Below are 16,524 nucleotides of genomic sequence, written 5' to 3'. Positions count from 1 at the left end.
GCGCCTCGGAGGAAGACGACGACGACCCTCCAAAGCAATACCACGAGCTCCCTTCTCCGTCTCCATCCCCACGAGCTCGTGCTCGCCTCCTCTCCCCCCCCAAAACCCTAGTCCCCCGCCCCAATCCCGGCTCCGCTCCAGTTTCCACCGCCGCGCCGCGGCAATGTCGTCGTCGAGGTCGACGCGCTCCAGTATCTCCCCATTCCGATCCCGCCGCTCGGCACCGCCGGCGGCAGCGGCGGCGCCTCCTCCGCCGGCGAGGGCCTCTTCGGGTGGCCGCCCGTCCACCCCCTCCTCTACCGCCTCCGCGCGGCCCACCACCCCGTCGTCGACCTCCGGCGGCCGGCCCGCTACCCCGTCCGCCGCCTTCGCGCGCCCCACCACCCCGTCGTCCTCGGTCCGTCCCGCAACGCCGTCCTCTACAGCCTCCGCGAGGCCAACCACGCCATCGTCGGTCTCCTCGCGCGCCGCGGGGAGGGCGCCGCTCGTGGACCCGGCCAATGCCAAGGAGAACATCATGGTCACCGTCCGCTTCCGGCCTCTCAGGTGTGCCTTTACGCTTGTTTGCTTGCTTTATGCCTTGTTTGGAGATGGGGTTTTCGATTTCGTAGGCTTTATGCTGCGTGTTCGTCTAATGCGTGTTTGTATTTTGTGCTGTAGTCCTAGAGAGATGAACAAGGGGGACGAGGTGGCGTGGTACGCGGACGGTGACAATATGGTGCGCAATGAGTACAACCCCAGCATTGCCTATGCTTTCGGTGAGTGCTCTTGGGCTCATTGCTGTGCGATGCTACATTGTGGAACAGTCGATGTTGCAAAGGAAATGTACCTACTATTTACCCAAAAAGGGGATAAAATTGTCTGTTGAGCCCGGCCAGGTACTTGAGGAATAAGGATAGTGATTGTGGCATGTTTGGTAATGGATTGGCTCTAGAAGCTTGAATTCCTTTTATGCGGTATACTGGGGATGAATGTTGATACATTGTCACAGTAGAGCGGAGAGGCTGCTTAAACAATTCCCTAGGGTCAGTGTTGTAATCAATGAAGAGAGCCATATTTCCGCTTTGTACTATTTCTCACTTTATTGATCAGGCATGCTGCAGTATGCAAAATGTAGAGCATGGTAAGGTCTTCATGCTTTTCAGCAGAAGTTTCGTTAAATGGTTAAGAACAGTGTGGTTAATTCTGTCATTTCTTTAGAGGATGGTTAATTCTGTTGTTATTTTGAATCTAAACTCATGTTCGAGGAAAAGAACCTTAGGTCAGAGATAAGCTTTGCAGTGCAGTTCCAGAGATATTAACCAAGTTTGTAGTGCACTAGTGTTTACTGAACCTTGTGAATCCTTTGCATTTTTTCTCTGATGCAGATAAAGTTTTTGGCCCTGCTACTACGACTCGGCATGTATATGATGTTGCCGCTCAGCATGTTGTAAGTGGTGCCATGCAAGGAATCAATGGTATGTTTCCATTTTCAGTTCTTTTGTCTAGAAATACATGTGACCTTAATTAGTTGTGAGACTGGAATTGTTGTTACGTGACTATTAGACTTTTGAGTGGGGCAAAATATTGGGTAGCCAGTTCCTACAATAGCGGCATGTAAGGAGAGCTCTGTAGACAACAGACTCAAGTTATGCACTATGCAAATAAGGTCTATTTCAGAATGCAGATTGGTAGGGTGTGTGGCCATTCTCATTGAGCCAATTTTTTTGGTGGGGAAAGCCCCTACTTTATTTGTATCCTCTGAACTATGAAGTGTTACCTGTTCTTTGATCATAAAATTTGGCATATCTGGCTGTTGGTGTGCAATTGTGCATGCTTCTTCTTGTCATTGCCACCTCTGCTTTTGATTAGGACCAAAGCACAAACACTGCTGGTTGCTGGTGCAGTTGCACATGCTTTCTTGCTACCTCTGGTCCAAAGTACATGTCGCCCTAGAATGCCCGTGCTCAACATTTTAAGATTTTGACTATGCGGCTTTGAAAAGTACATAACTTCATTACATGGAAAATCATTTTTTCTAAACATATACTTAGAAAGAGTAATAGTTGTTAAATATGTGTCTTGGAGACCGTAACAATGGCCTAAAAGACAAGTGAACCTTATGGAGATAGCATAGGTACTTTGATACTAATTCAGTTCCCTAAAATTTCTCTGTTCCTTTCAGGCACTGTCTTTGCATATGGTGTAACTAGCAGTGGGAAAACTCACACCATGCATGTAAGTTTCTGCTTTCATGTTATGCCTATGTGTCTACTATTTTTTATGCCTCTAGCAATGGTCTTCTGTACCTGCTTGTTCAGCACAAGGCATTCCTTTATTGTTTAGTACATATATTGCTCATCATCCTTTTGTTATGATAAGTTGATAACAAGCTAAAGAAACTCAATTTCAATTTCACATGCTACAAATTTTGTGCAGGAAGAATTTACTCCTCTTCATTGTTGAACTTCCTTTCATGGTACATTTGGATTATTGTTGCAGGGAGAGCAGAAGTCACCTGGAATCATTCCATTGGCAGTGAAGGATGTATTCAGCATTATTCAAGATGTAATTTCCTCATTTTTCTATACACTGTTTGACTAAAAAGGACAACATGACATTGTTATATCTTTTGCTGACATCAGACACCTGGACGAGAGTTCCTTCTGCGTGTTTCGTATCTTGAAATTTACAATGAGGTGACTTCTCTTTTCGAGCTGTGAATTTTCTTGCTACTGCATAGCAACACCACCAATTACAATTTCATCTCCATATTGGATATTTGATGCCAGTTTATTTCCTACTCATATATTATGACTTGATCATAATTCCCATGCTAGTTTTGATTACGATGCAATCTATATGAAAGGATTCTGATTTGTTCTTCAACTTGAACTGCATACAAGTAATGAAACATAGGCCAGTTCAAAGTGGTCACAATTTGTTGAAATGTACTGATTCAGAACTAATCATGAAACTGTGCAGTACTTGTTCAGAAGCTTGGTTTATCTTTATAACTTTGCAGGTTATCAATGACTTACTTGATCCAACAGGACAGAATCTCAGAATTCGAGAAGATGCACAGGTACCTGGAGTATTGGTTTTTATTAAAATTGATTCTGTAATTATTCAGTCGTGCCCATTCAATTTATACAGAACAATGAGTTAAGCCGCATGGATTTCTTTTCCTTAATTGATATGGATTGTTCCATTCCATATTCATTCTTGGTTTATTTTGTCTGTGGGCTGGGTCCTTTTTCTTATCCTTTTTGAGAAAGATAACCTTTTCCATTAGTGTGAAAATAAGTCTTTCCTTCTTAGCTGATAAATTATCATACCCTTGTTCTGTTGATCTAATCATTTAGGGAACTTATGTGGAAGGGATTAAAGAAGAGGTTGTTTTATCACCTGCACATGCACTCTCTCTAATAGCATCTGGAGAAGGTATTTGTTTCTATCTAGAGGACACACTTTATATTGTACCACCCAAATTTCTTGGATAGATTAAGCCATTGGGTGAATTGATTTGGTGTATGTGCACCCATAATGTATTAAAATCTAAGATATCTAAGTTCAAAACATGACTCGTGCAATTTTATAAATAAGAAAGGGGGCATCCAAGGAATTTTAGTTTCCATGGGGTTGACTTTTTTAATGTACTTATGTGTTCAGATTAGGGTCCACATGGTATTTCCATTTTAAATTACATCTCTTGTATTGTCCTCGATTATTTAATTGCTGTTTCCCTTGAAACATAACACATTAATTCATACTTCTATGGATTATTTAATATAAGCTTCAAACAAGCATGATGCTTGTGCCTTGTGCCTGCATGGCTGCATCCAAGTATGTGAGAGCTGCGTTTGGGCAATTCCTTCAATGTTGGTTCATACACAATGGAATCAAATCTGTACTGTTCTGAACTCCTGACATCATTGCTTTATTGCAGAGCACAGACATGTTGGATCAAACAACTTCAATCTTGTCAGCAGTAGGAGTCACACTATCTTCACTCTGGTATTGCTGCTTGCTCTCTTTTTGGTTCAGTAAATCAGCATTGTAGATTCAAGTGTGGTAGTTAACTAAAATGAATTTATGGGCATACTTGACTTCACCATGCAAAGTTTAATGACTCGTGCCATTTACTCCATATAATATGTACGGCAACTAATACTTGTTAAATATGTGAAAAATCTGTTAACTAGTACTTTATTGGATATCAAACTGTTTTTTCCCCATTAGAAGTTTGTTCGGTAAGACTAGGCTAATAAACTTATAACAGCTAAATCAGGCAGACTTGTTAAACTTATATGTCAACACAACTGCAGACCATTGAGAGTAGTCCCTCCGGTGAAAGTGATGCAGCAGAAGAAGTCAAGTTGTCTCAGTTGGTAATTCCTCCCCTTCAGCTGCTTCTGATTTTCATTCTCCTACAATTAATTTGTGTCTCTTGGCATTTAGAATACAGGAGCTTGATTAAAATTTTTGGGACACCTAAGTGCTCTTATGATATTCTTTATATCCTTTGATCAGAACTTGATTGACCTTGCTGGGTCTGAGAGTTCTAAGACTGAAACAACTGGTTTACGACGCAAAGAAGGTTCATACATAAACAAGAGTTTGCTCACCCTTGGAACTGTAAGTACCAGATATTTTTAACTATTTGTCTTATTACTATGACATATTGATACATACAGAAAATATAAGTATATAACTTTGTGGACTGTTTTATACATAGGGAGATTCATTCATACCGTCACTTGAGGGATACTTTTCATTTATACCATCAGAGTAGTCAATGGTGTGGGGTCTGGTTCCACATGTCATTGAGACAGCCCGGTGGTATAGATTAAACGTGCAACTCAAATAGTGGTAATGGAAATATTCCTTAATATATTTGTGCCAACCGGTGTTCCCCTCTGCTCTCTCGGAGCTAGTTGGGCGACAGATCAGCATATGGCTCCTAATCTGCAATTTGGAGAACTTAGATGTATTTGCTACTTGCTAGTCCTAAAATATGCTATTTTAGCAGGGATAGTGCAAGAATGGTCATATTCTTTGTTCATTTGTTTGGTTGTTCTTCTCTTGGTAAAACTGTCATCAACATCTTGCAGGTAATTGCTAAACTTACCGATGGTAAGGCCACTCATATTCCCTATAGAGACTCAAAGCTCACGCGCTTACTTCAGTCTTCTCTTAGTGGACACGGACGCATATCTGTAAGTAGTTCTTATGGGAAATCGTTTGTGTATTTCTATCTTGCTTCACTAAAAAGCCTTTTTGTTGTCTTTATGTTTTGCTTTTCATTTGCGGAAAGTATTTCCACATCTAAATGTTGTACCGCGTGCATAGCGAAGCCTATGTTGCTATGTTGAATGCTTATCTTTTTTGCAGCTTATTTGCACAGTCACACCTGCATCCAGCAACAGTGAGGAGACACATAACACATTAAAATTTGCTCACAGGAGCAAGCATGTTGAAATAAAAGCTTCTCAAAATAAGGTAACAGTCAATAACCTTTAATCCATTTTTTTGCACTACTGTGCTTGTACAATTGCTTTTTTTTTATAGTGACAACAACTTTACAGGAAACGTCTACTGTGGTGTGCTTGTTACTAATGTTGATGGATTTTCATTCTCAGATAATAGACGAGAAGTCCTTAATAAAGAAGTATCAAAAGGAGATATCCTGCCTGAAAGAAGAGCTACAGCAATTGAGACGTGGTATGATGGGCAATGGGTGTATTCTCCCTACGGATCAAGAAGATCTTGTTAATCTGAAACTCCAGGTTTGCTTCATATTCAAACTTTTGGTGTAATATTCTCACATGATCTCTGGAAACTGTTTCTACAACTATAAGAACAGGCAAATGGAAACATCACTGCATGAGTAGTTTTCACTTTTATCTTGCATGCTTATGTGCTGCTTCCTCCATTTTTAAATATCTGATGTTTAGGATAAGCTAGCTTATTCTAAACATCATATATTTAAAACAAAGGGAGTATGAAACTGATGCCTTTCCTAAAAACATCCTGGTAGAGTAAATGAACATGTTCCATGTGGACAATATTTGTTGGTCATATTTCAATACTGATATGTTAATCTATTTCTTTATAATCTATCTGTGTGACAGCTTGAAGCTGGGCAAGTCAAACTTCAATCAAGGCTAGAACAGGAAGAAGAAGCAAAAGCAGCACTGATGGGTAGAATTCAGAGGTTAACAAAATTAATATTGGTATCAACCAAAAGTTCGATATCCTCAAATGTTTCAGGAAAGACTAACCTCCGTCGACGGCATTCGTTTGGTGAAGATGAGGTTTGAGCCCTCTTTGTTTTGTTTGTTTGATTGCGGGCATTTTTTTCTCTTAATCTAACTCAGGACAGTAGACGAAATTTAGCAATAGCATGCTCTAGAAACTGAAATATAATGCAAGTGTGGAAGAGCCGCATAGGTTCCACTTCTATTCCTTGTTTTTGTGGATGCTATGGTATGCTGTTTGTCATGTTGAAACTTAATAACTGTTGGTGTATATGTGAGCCCATGTATAGAGGCCCATCTAGAGGCACATGTATACGATCTATATATCCCACCCTTCTAGGGTTTGGAGGAATACATGCAATTATTATCTCCATCATGGTATCATTAGCCTAGGGTTAGGTTTCCTCTCCTCCCTCCCCTCCCAGCCGCCCGCAGCAGCAGCCGGCCTCCTCCTCCCCCTTTCCCCTCTCTTCCTTCCCTCCCCTCCCTTCCTCTGCTCCGCGCGCCGCGAGGGACGCCGCCTGGGCCGCCGCCCCGTCTGCCCCTGCAGCCGCCGCCGGCTGGGGCCGTCTGGGCCCTGCCGCCGCCGCCGCCGGCGTGCGCGCGGGTGCGGCAGGCGCGGGGAGCACCGTAGGGGGCGTTGCCGTCCCGGCCGCCGCCGCCCTGGTCGTGCTGGCGCCCCTGCCCGCAGGCGCAGGAGGCGCGGAGGGCGCGCGGGGGGGGGGGGGGTGCCCGATCCGCCGCCGCCGGGGCCCGATCCGGCCCCTCCCGGCCCGCTGTTAGCCCTGCCTGCCGCCGCGGGTGCTGCTCCAGGGGATGCGGCCGCCGATCCCGCCACCGCCGCTGCCTACCGTGCCGCCATCGCCGCGGGCAAGCAGCCCGCCGCTGACGCCGCGCCCGATCCCGCGTGGACCGGGCTCGGGATGTCGCCCGCGGATGCGCCGCTCTCCGCCGCCGCCCTCCGCGGGCAGCCGGCCGACGCCGCTCTCGCCGCGGCCCTCCTCGCCGCCAAGTCGGAGGCTTCGGCGGCCCAGGAGCGGCTCCGCGTGGCTGCTCTCGCCTGGGAGCGCGAGCGCGCCGTGGCCGACGCCTTCGCACTCCGGGTTGCCGAGGCGGAGCACTTCCTCCGCGCCTCCTCCGGCCGGCCCATCGTCCCCGAGCCCGGCTCCTCTTCCTCTCGCCAGGCCCCGCCTGTTGGTTCTGGAGCCCGTTACGACCCGACCGACCCCATGATCGCCCAGCTCCACCTCCAGGCCGCCGGCGTCCAGAACATCAGGGCCCTGGTCACCGTCCTCCTCGACCCGACGTCCTCTTCCTACGGATATTGGCGGGACCAGGTCCTGCTCGCCCTCCGCCGCTACGCCCTCAACGACCATGTCCTCGACACGCCGATCGAGGCGCAGGCAGTGGCGTGGCTGCGCCTCAACAGCGTCGCCCTGTCCTGAATCTTCGGGACTACCTCCCTGGATCTTCAGGACCTCGTCAGGACCCACGGCGGCACCGCACGGCAGGCCTGGGTGGCGCTCGAGAGGCTTGAGTACCGCGCCTTCCAGCTCGACGCCACCTTCCGCACCTTCATGCAGGAGGACCTCTCCGTTGGTGAGGCGAATGAAGGGCATGGCCGATGCTCTTCACGACCTCGGGAATCCGGTGTCCGATCGGGTCTTGGTGCTCAATGTCCTGTGGGGCCTGAGCAGCACCTATGACCACCTGAAGAGCTGGATCGCTCTCCAGAGGCCCTTCGCCTCCTTCCCGCAGGTCCGGGACGACCTCGCCCTCGAGGAGATCACCAGGGGTCTTGCGCCCGGATCGCCCTCGTCCACCTCCACCGCGCTCGTCGCTGCTCCACCGGCTTCCTCCGCCGCCCCTGCCACCTCTCCTTGGTGCTGCTCCCGCCGGGCAGACCGGAGGTGGGGGGGTGGGCGTGGACGTCGTCGGCGCGGGGGGGGGGGGGTGGTGGCACCGGTGGCCCTGCTTCTGGGGGTACCGGTACCGGTGGGGGCCGTCGGGGCGCGCCGGCTCCGACTCCGACTCCCGCTTCTGCCCCTGCTCCTGGAGGTACGTCCTGGCCATCCTTCAGCAACCCATGGTCAGGGCGCATCTCGATGTGGCCGTTCCCGGGTCCGGGAGGGGGGCCTCGTCCTCAGCTCCAGCCGGCGGCCATGTTCACCGGTGCTGCTCCCCTCTCCGCGCCGTACTGGACTCCGCCCGCTCAGCCCAGCCAGCAGCCGACCTAGTCTGGGGGGTAGGATCAGGCCGCTCTGGCGCAGTCCTTCAACACCATGGGACTGACGCCGTCGGTCAGCACCGAGTGGATCGCCGACTCGGGTGCCTCGTTCCACACCACTCCTGATGCCGGTATCCTCTCTTCCGTCCGACTCCCACACCCCTCTTGTCCTTCTTCTATCATGGTTGGTGATGGGTCTTGTTTTTCTGTCACCGCCGTGGGTTCTGCTCCTCGTCTTCCTAATGTTTTTATTGCTCCTCAAATGGTTCACAACCTTCTTTTCATTTGCCAGTTTACTGCTGACAACTCATGTTCTATCGAATATGAATCTTCTGGTCTTACTGTGAAGGATTCGGTTTCCCGGCGTCCGCTCCTCAAATGTGATAGCCCGGTTCCCCTTTACACTCTTCGGCTTCCAGCTTCCGCTGCTCCGTCTTCGACTTCTTCTTCGTCTACTGCCTTTGCCGTGACGCCTTCTTCTACCACCTGGCACCGCCGGCTTGGACACCCCGGCCGTGACGTTTTGGCTAAGCTCAGTCATAGTACCGATGTTTCATGTACTAGGGCTCTTGCTGAGCACCTCTGTCATGCGTGCCAGTTAGGTCGTCATGTTAGACTTCTGTTTTCTTCTTCTTCGCATGCTGCGCATGCTTTTGATCTTATTCACTGTGATCTGTGGACATCTTCTGTACTCAGCATGTCTGGCTACAAATATTATCTGGTCATTGTTGATGATTTTTCTCATTACTCTTGGACTTTCCCTTTGCGCGCCAAGTCTGAGACCTTCCCCACCCTCCACTTCTTTGCCTGGGTGTCCACTCAGTTCGGCCTCACTGTTAAGGCCGTCCAGTGTGACAACGGGCGGGAGTCCGATAACTCCACATCCCGTTCCTTCTTCCTCTCTCGGGGTGTTCAGCTGCGTATGTCTTGTCCGTATACCTCTCCCCAGAACGGCAAGGCTGAGCGGATGATTCGCACGACGAACGACGTCGTGCGCACCCTTCTGATCCAGGCCTCTCTGCCCCCGCGCTTCTGGGCTGAGAGCCTCCACACCGCCACCTACCTGCTCAACCGCCTTCCGTCCACTGCTTCTCCTGCTCCCACTCCACACCACGCTCTCTTCGGTACCCCTCCTCGCTACGACCACCTTCGGGTCTTTGGGTGTGCGTGTTACCCTAACACCTCCGCCACCGCTTCTCACAAGCTGGCGCTCCGCACGACTGGGCTGGCTGCCCGGACACTCGTCGCTCTACTTCCGGCTACAACGTCTTCCTGGGCGGCAACCTGGTCTCCTGGTCGTCCAAGCGGCAGCCGGTTGTCTCCCGCTCCAGTGCTGAGGCGGAGTACCGGGCTGTCGCTAACGGCGTGGCGGAGGCGTCCTGGCTACGACAGCTCTTGGCGGAGCTCCACAACCCGCTCGCCAAGAACACGCTCATCTACTGCGACAACGTCAGCGCCGTGTATCTCTCCACCAACCCCGTCCAGCATCAGCGGACGAAGCATGTGGAGATCGACCTACACTTCGTGCGCGACAGAGTCGCCATCGGCGATGTTCGGGTACTCCATGTCCCGACTACCTCCCAGTTTGCTGACATCTTCACCAAAGGATTGCCCTCCTCAATCTTCACGGAGTTTCGCTCCAGCCTCAACGTAGCCGGTGGCTAGTTGTGGCTGCGGGGGGTATTTGCCCTTTGTACTCTCTTTGTACTCTTTTTTTGTCCAGTTTTGAACACCGCTGCGCCGGTAGTTCAGACTGCGGGGTGTGTTAGCTTTCTCGTTGTCCGGTCTTGAACACCGCTGCGCCGGTAGTTCAGACTGCGGGGGGGGGTGCTGGTGTATATGTGAGCCCATATATAGAGGCCCATCTAGAGGCCCATGTTTAGGATCTATATATCCCACCCTTCTAGGGTTTGGAGGAATACATGCAATTATTCTCTCCATCAATAACTCCTAGTTGTTGGAGTATATCACAACACATGATTAGATTAGAGTTTGTTGGAATTACGATCCCTTGTACTGTCTTGGCCCCCTGAGTCTTTGCAGCTCTCATATATATACCGCCGAGAGGCTCAATGCAATATCAAATCCATTATACTCAATCCATCCTTCCTACACTAGTTAGTTGAGTATTTCTTTCCAATTAGTAGCATGTACCATACCAAGATAACTGCCCGAGAAAATTTTCTCGTCATACTGCCCCTCCGCAAAGGAATAGTCATTTGCTACTGGACTTGCAATATGCCATAACAGTACGGTGCTTTGGGGAACCTTGTTAATCCTGTGTGTAGGTGACTAGGTGTTGACTGTGTGGTGCTAATATATTCACAGTATGTTTTTTTGTGTAGCGCAGGGTATCAATTGTTCTTATTCTGTTTCAAATTGCAGCTTGTGTATTTGCCAGATCGAAAGCGGGAATACTTTGTAGATGATGATGATATAAGCCTTGATTCAGAGCTTTCGCTTGAAGGGAAACTTGATGCGAACAATCCTGATGAGTCAGCCAGGTTTGACAAAAGGAATCGTAAACGTGGAATGCTTGGTTGGTTCAAACTAAAGGTACTGGATAATGGATTATGGATAGCATGAAGAAAGACATTCTAGCTATATGGATTGTATGCATTAATAATTGTATATGTATTAACTTATGCAGAAGTCTGACCAACTATCGGGGTTATCATCCAGTGTGGATGGCGATAGCAGTGCTAGTGGCTCACCTTCCTGCTCTAAATCATCACAACAAAAAAACTTGCTGCTTGACCTGAAGGATGGTCGAAGGAAATCAATGACCAGGAAAGGAGATGACCCGACACTTGCCGATTCTTTTCTTGAAAGGACTCAAGCTGGTGACTTATTTAGTGCGGCGTCCAGAGCACGTCACCCGCTACCAGTGAGTTGATCTATGTTTACACTTCTCTCTTTCCATTTTTTCTCCCTGATTCCGCACTTCCTGTGCATACATTGCCTTGTCCTAACAAGCAATATTAGCTGGTGCAAACCCTAATTATAATTGAAGTCTGGCACTTCCCTGGGTGTTGCTTAATGCTTACTGGAGGACAAGGACCCTTGGGGAATCTTCACTGCCCATCAAAGGATAATGTAATATCAAACTATAGTAGGTGAAAGAAGTTGCTAAGTGTATTCAAGTTTGAAGTTATGGAAATATGGAGTCTGAATGTTTGATTTCATGCAGTCTCTGAAAGTTTGATAATATTCGCTAGTACTTATTTTCCTCGCCTGGCGACCTCCTCTGGCCAGGAGCAGCCTGGCCATACCTTCCTTGCTAATAGTACATCCAATCGTGTTGCTTTGGTTTTCACATCTTATTCCAACTGTGTATTGTTTTAGTGGGTATTCACTACAGTCATTGACACTGACAGCCTTATTGCATTTGTAGAGTGGAACAACCATTGTGGATCAAATAGATCTTCTACAAGAGCAGGTCAAAATGCTGGCTGGGGAAGTTGCACTTTGTACAAGCTCACTCAAAAGGCTGTCAGAGCAAGCAGCCAACAACCCTGATGATGTGCAAATTCAGGTAATTTTCTGACTGTCCTTCTGTAACCAGTTGAGCAGTTTCTGGGTGTATTTTTATGAAGTGTCTTTTCCCTTTATTTTCTTCTGCAGGAGCAAATTGAAAAGTTGAAAGACGAAATCACTGAAAAGAAGTCGCATATACATGTGCTGGAGCAGCGGATGGTTCAATCACTTGAAACTACAGAAGACCCAGCAAATAAGACAGAGTTGTCCCAGGTCATGAAATGGCTACGCAATGACGAGCCGAAATCTAACTTCATCCTAGTTTGATTTACTTACAAATTTCTACCATTTACCAGTGGGCATATTGTTGTTCTATTTTGTATTGTTGAGGGGAAAATAATTTAATAGTTTTAATTTCTATTCTGTGAGCCAGTCCCATATGCTAGAATGTTTTGTTTTTTAATGCCATATCAATGTTCTGAGTATTTCATATAATCTGATCTTCTCACAGACATTTTCAAAGTTGAGTACACAGTTGAGCGAGAAGACATTTGAACTGGAGGTTTGTGTATAGTCAATCTGTCAGCTACTATCCTTTTGTTTTGTTGAAATTTATGCTGGACTAATTACTGTTTTTCTTTTGGATTGGGTGGTTTCTCTAGATCATGTCTGCGGATAATAGAATTCTTCAAGACCAGCTGCAAGCTAAGGTGAGCAGCTGGTGGAGGTCATAATTTTTTTAATGTTCAATGGATTAATTTGATTCTGCTTTCTTGTTCAAACAGGTAGCAGAAAATGCAGAACTCCGAGAAACAGTTGCACAATTGAGGCAAGAAATCAGTAGCTTGAAGGCTGCGAAAAGCGAGGATAGTTTTGCCAGTGTGCAGTCTAGTGAACCATCAACAGCAAGCACTGATACTAAGGATAACACAAATGAACTCTCAAACCATGCAAATGTGTCCTCTAGAACAACTGAAGGAAACGAGTCAGGATTAATATCTCAAGTGCTCAAGCAGGTAAAGAGCATATGCCCCTATGTCATCACCTTCCTTTATAGTTCATCTGTTTTATCTTCTTTTATGATATGCCAATTGAAACCTAAAACGGTGCTGCAGGCTTCAGAAATTGAAAGTTTGAAGCAAGAAAATCTGAGGTTAGCAGAAGAGAAGGATGGACTGGAAATTCACAGTCAAAAACTAGCTGAGGAATCGTCCTATGCTAAAGAATTGGCATCTGCTGCTGCAGTTGAACTAAAAAATTTGGCGGAAGAAGTCACAAGGCTTTCTTATGAAAATGCAAAGGTGAGAGCAGACTTAGCTGCGGCGAAAGAGCAGATTGCATCAGTTTCAAGGAGCAACATTCACAATGACACAAAACGGTGTGATCATGAGAATGGAATTCTAGTGGAAGAGTTGCAGAAAGAGCTGGTTGCTAGTTGTCAGCGGGAGGCTGTATTAGAGGACACACTATCTCAAAAGGATCGAAGAGAGAGTGAGCTTCTAAAGATAATTGATGACGCAAAATGCCATGAGCATGAGTTGGAAACCGAGCTGGCAAGTATGTGGGTTCTTGTTTCAAAAATAAAGAAAGAAAGCTCTCAAGAGGATGTTTTTGAATTCAAAGCAAAGCAAAACGGCATCCACCCATCTAAGTCTGATAGTGGCAGACTGGCAAGTGAAATGCAATCTTCAGAAAATGGGAGCTGGGATGGCCTCAGTACCATTGAAGAAGCGAGAGCTGCATACAATTTTGAAAGAAGGCGATGCAAAGAATTGGAAAGCGTTGTGTCCAGATTGAAGGTGATTATAATATTTTTATCTTGCACTAGTTTTCCAGCTGGAAAGATGATAAATCTACTTTTGCGATATAAAATTTCTCTCTGGGAGCTTTCTTTGCCTTGCCTTGAGCCACTTGACAGAATGTGCTGAAATTCAGCGTCTTCTATTTCTATGCTTCTGATACAGAATTTTTCTTTTCAGGGCGAGGACCTCAGGGGCTTGGATGTTAAAGTCCTTGAAGAGCTACAAAATTTCCATGTAGAAGCGCTGTCAAGGATCTGCCAAGAAAAGGTATGGTGTTTCACCTGTGACGTCCCAGTCCCCCTGCGCACACGACAGTCCCGCACATGCGTGTACGCAAAACTCGGATTTCTTTTAACATACTACTAGTCAACATGCTTTGAGTCTTTCATACTACGTGCTAGCATTTGAAACTGGTGTCTGAAAGTGCCCTCTCCCTTCTTAACACGCCTCTGTCGTGCTCTGCAGATGGCAAGTCAGGCGCTATAGCAAAAGCCTCACTGAGACGCCGTTTTCCTCAATCCTCATGGAGGCAACAGCTTGCATTCCTGCTGATGTCCTCTCATGCCCCTGTCGCTCTAATGTTTCCATCAACAGTGGGACACCGTTGCTGCCACAACCGATGCAAACCTGATTAACCCGCATTTGGACACGGATCGCCTGCGTCCAACCGGCAGAAAAAAAAAAGAGAAGCGAAATGTGGCTAGACTGCAGGCGCTGATGCTCACTAGTTACTAGTTACTAGTTAGCATGCAGATACCTTTTATCCTGTACAGCTTATTGGATCACAAAGATGCTACTAGCAGTAGGACTAGGAGTACAGGATTGTATTTACTGGTAGGAGCTGGGAAGACGCCGAAGGCGGAGTTCTTGTTGTACCTGCACTGAAAACTGTAGCAGACCCGAAAGGACGCGGCTGTAGCCTGTATATGGCACCTTGCCTTTATGTGATGCCGTGACTGATGTGTACTTGGCGCTGTGCCGGGTGCGAGGTTTGACTTGGGTCCGGCACGGCCGCGGCTTGGGCGCTGCTGGCTCGCCACGCTGCGAGCCTGCGAGATACGGGTTTGTGATTTTATTATGCTACGGCTTATGCGTGCTGTGGTACCCGGAGTGCGAATGTCCGTGGCATCATGTCATCTGCGGGACCGCGGCGGATGGCGTTCCCGTGCTCCGAATCTCCGCCTTAAAACAAACCGTCCGTGGCTCGGCTCCTGGTGAAGTGGTGAGTGCAGCACAGGCCGTCCTGGCCGATCCTGCGGCTGGAGAGGACGACGGCACTGCCCGGACCGGACATCCTCTGCGCGCTGTTCCGTGCTATACGCGTGTGTATCTCCTTGCTCATGTAGTCATGTGCTCCTGTATCGCAGCCGTCATTCTGTCAACCTGCCATGTACACTCCCTCCTACCAAGAACCTCTTTGACTTCGAACGTCCATGGTCCCGTGGTGGCTTGGCTTTTGGTTGTACGCCGTTAGCGGTTGGATGAGATCTGGTTAGTTGAAGCTGAGTGACCGAGTGTAGGTACAGTGTGATGTGCAGTGCAGATCAATCCGGGGTTGTAACAGGCACGTCGAAATCGTTCAAAGGAAAAAGAAAAGGAGCACAAGGAAAGGCTGAGCGGATTATAATTCTGTCTTGGACTCGCGAAGGGCGGACATGCTAAAAGGGGGCATCATAATGCCCCCTTGGAATCCCGGTTGCGCTTGGGAGCTCCAGTTCATCATAATGCCCGTTCTGACTCGCGTGGTATTGCCGCCTACAACGTTCGAAAGAGCATCTTTCTAAGACCATTATATTTGGATCCAATAATCCATATAGATGGATTCCATACAAAAAAGATCTTTGGTTGTTACAACGTGCGCAATGTTAGTTCTCAAAATAGATAGTAAGCTGAACCTCACATTTGACTATTTGAGTAAGCAAGTGTGAAGAGAGAGAGGTAGTGAGTGATTGAGTGGGAGATTAATACGATTTAGTTTCTATGAGCTGTCCATATGCTTACTGATATCTTTTACTATAAACTCTCATAAACTGATTGCACAGTACATACATATCTGGTTTAAGAACTATTTATTCCGTACAAACAAGTTTTGAGCAACATTCTAAACGTCCTCATACGAGGGTACGAGTACCTACCTGCCCCTGGACGGGATGATGAAGAAGGGAATTCAATACCGGTACATAGGAGTACAGGACCCCGGTACCAGTACCACTTTGGATGGTATCTAGTAGAGCGTTTGTTCGTACCAAGCAAGTCTTAGAAATGGGAAATGGTACGAAGTAACAGATTAGCAAATCACTTGTACTTTAGTACATACTACTACGCACAAACTCAGTCGAATCGAAAACATCAAAGCCGAAAGAAATTACGTCGACGAACTGTAAGTTGTTTATGAAACAGCAGCGTCATTTAAGTGTGGTGTTTTGGAATAGGGATTTAAAAAAAGTCTCAGAGGCTTTTTTAGTATTTAGAAGTATTAAATAAAAATTAATTATAAAACTAACTGTAGAATTCTGGAGCTAAACTACGAAATGAATCTAATAATGTATCTTAATATACGATTAGCGAATGATTACTGTAGCATCATTGCAGCAAATTATGAATTAATTAGGCTTATTAGTTTCGTCTCCTGAAAAAGCACTCAGCTGTCAAAAAATATTTATAAATAAATTTTATTTAATACTATAAAATAATAAGATTCTTTTTGATGTGATAGAGACTTCTAAAAAAAATTTGGAACCAAACATTGCCTTAAACGGAGGGGAATCAAGTAGTGTCC

The 16,524-nt window shown here is 46.9% G+C and overlaps 1 protein-coding gene across 2 annotated transcripts; it reads left to right on the top strand.

Annotated features, from left to right (window-relative positions):
- Nucleotides 1-12: 12 nt before the first annotated feature.
- On the top strand, nt 13-14,711 carry LOC120641027 (kinesin-like protein KIN-7E, chloroplastic). Of its 2 annotated transcripts, none has more exons than XM_039916983.1 (25): nt 13-546; nt 661-758; nt 1,368-1,457; nt 2,165-2,217; nt 2,482-2,547; nt 2,625-2,678; nt 3,005-3,064; nt 3,345-3,423; nt 3,929-3,996; nt 4,308-4,370; nt 4,513-4,617; nt 5,094-5,198; nt 5,374-5,481; nt 5,622-5,768; nt 6,114-6,296; nt 10,852-11,022; nt 11,117-11,353; nt 11,861-12,001; nt 12,091-12,216; nt 12,455-12,505; nt 12,606-12,653; nt 12,729-12,959; nt 13,059-13,742; nt 13,923-14,012; nt 14,208-14,711. In XM_039916983.1, exons 1-25 carry the CDS (start codon nt 164-166, stop codon nt 14,229-14,231), a joined length of 3,465 nt encoding a protein of 1,154 aa, XP_039772917.1. In that variant the 5' UTR covers nt 13-163; the 3' UTR covers nt 14,232-14,711. The 2 variants fall into 2 exon arrangements, with proteins under 2 accessions (XP_039772917.1, XP_039772918.1); XM_039916984.1 differs by having other exon boundaries at nt 14-546; nt 14,211-14,711.
- Nucleotides 14,712-16,524: the final 1,813 nt, after the last annotated feature.

This window comes from Panicum virgatum, chromosome 7K (assembly GCF_016808335.1).
Source record: "Panicum virgatum strain AP13 chromosome 7K, P.virgatum_v5, whole genome shotgun sequence".
Lineage (NCBI taxonomy): Eukaryota > Viridiplantae > Streptophyta > Magnoliopsida > Poales > Poaceae > Panicum > Panicum virgatum.
The sequence above is the reverse complement of the archived record's forward strand: the minus strand, read 5'-3'. Positions and strand labels throughout refer to the sequence as shown.

Bases quoted from the DNA above. Each gene is read 5' to 3' on its own strand.
- LOC120641027 (XM_039916983.1), top strand. From the start codon at position 164: ATGTCGTCGTCGAGGTCGACGCGCTCCAGTATCTCCCCATTCCGATCC. The intron at 1,458-2,164 runs GTATGTTTCCAT...TGTTCCTTTCAG, and splicing joins TGCCATGCAAGGAATCAATG to GCACTGTCTTTGCATATGGT. The intron at 4,618-5,093 runs GTAAGTACCAGA...AACATCTTGCAG, and splicing joins GTTTGCTCACCCTTGGAACT to GTAATTGCTAAACTTACCGA.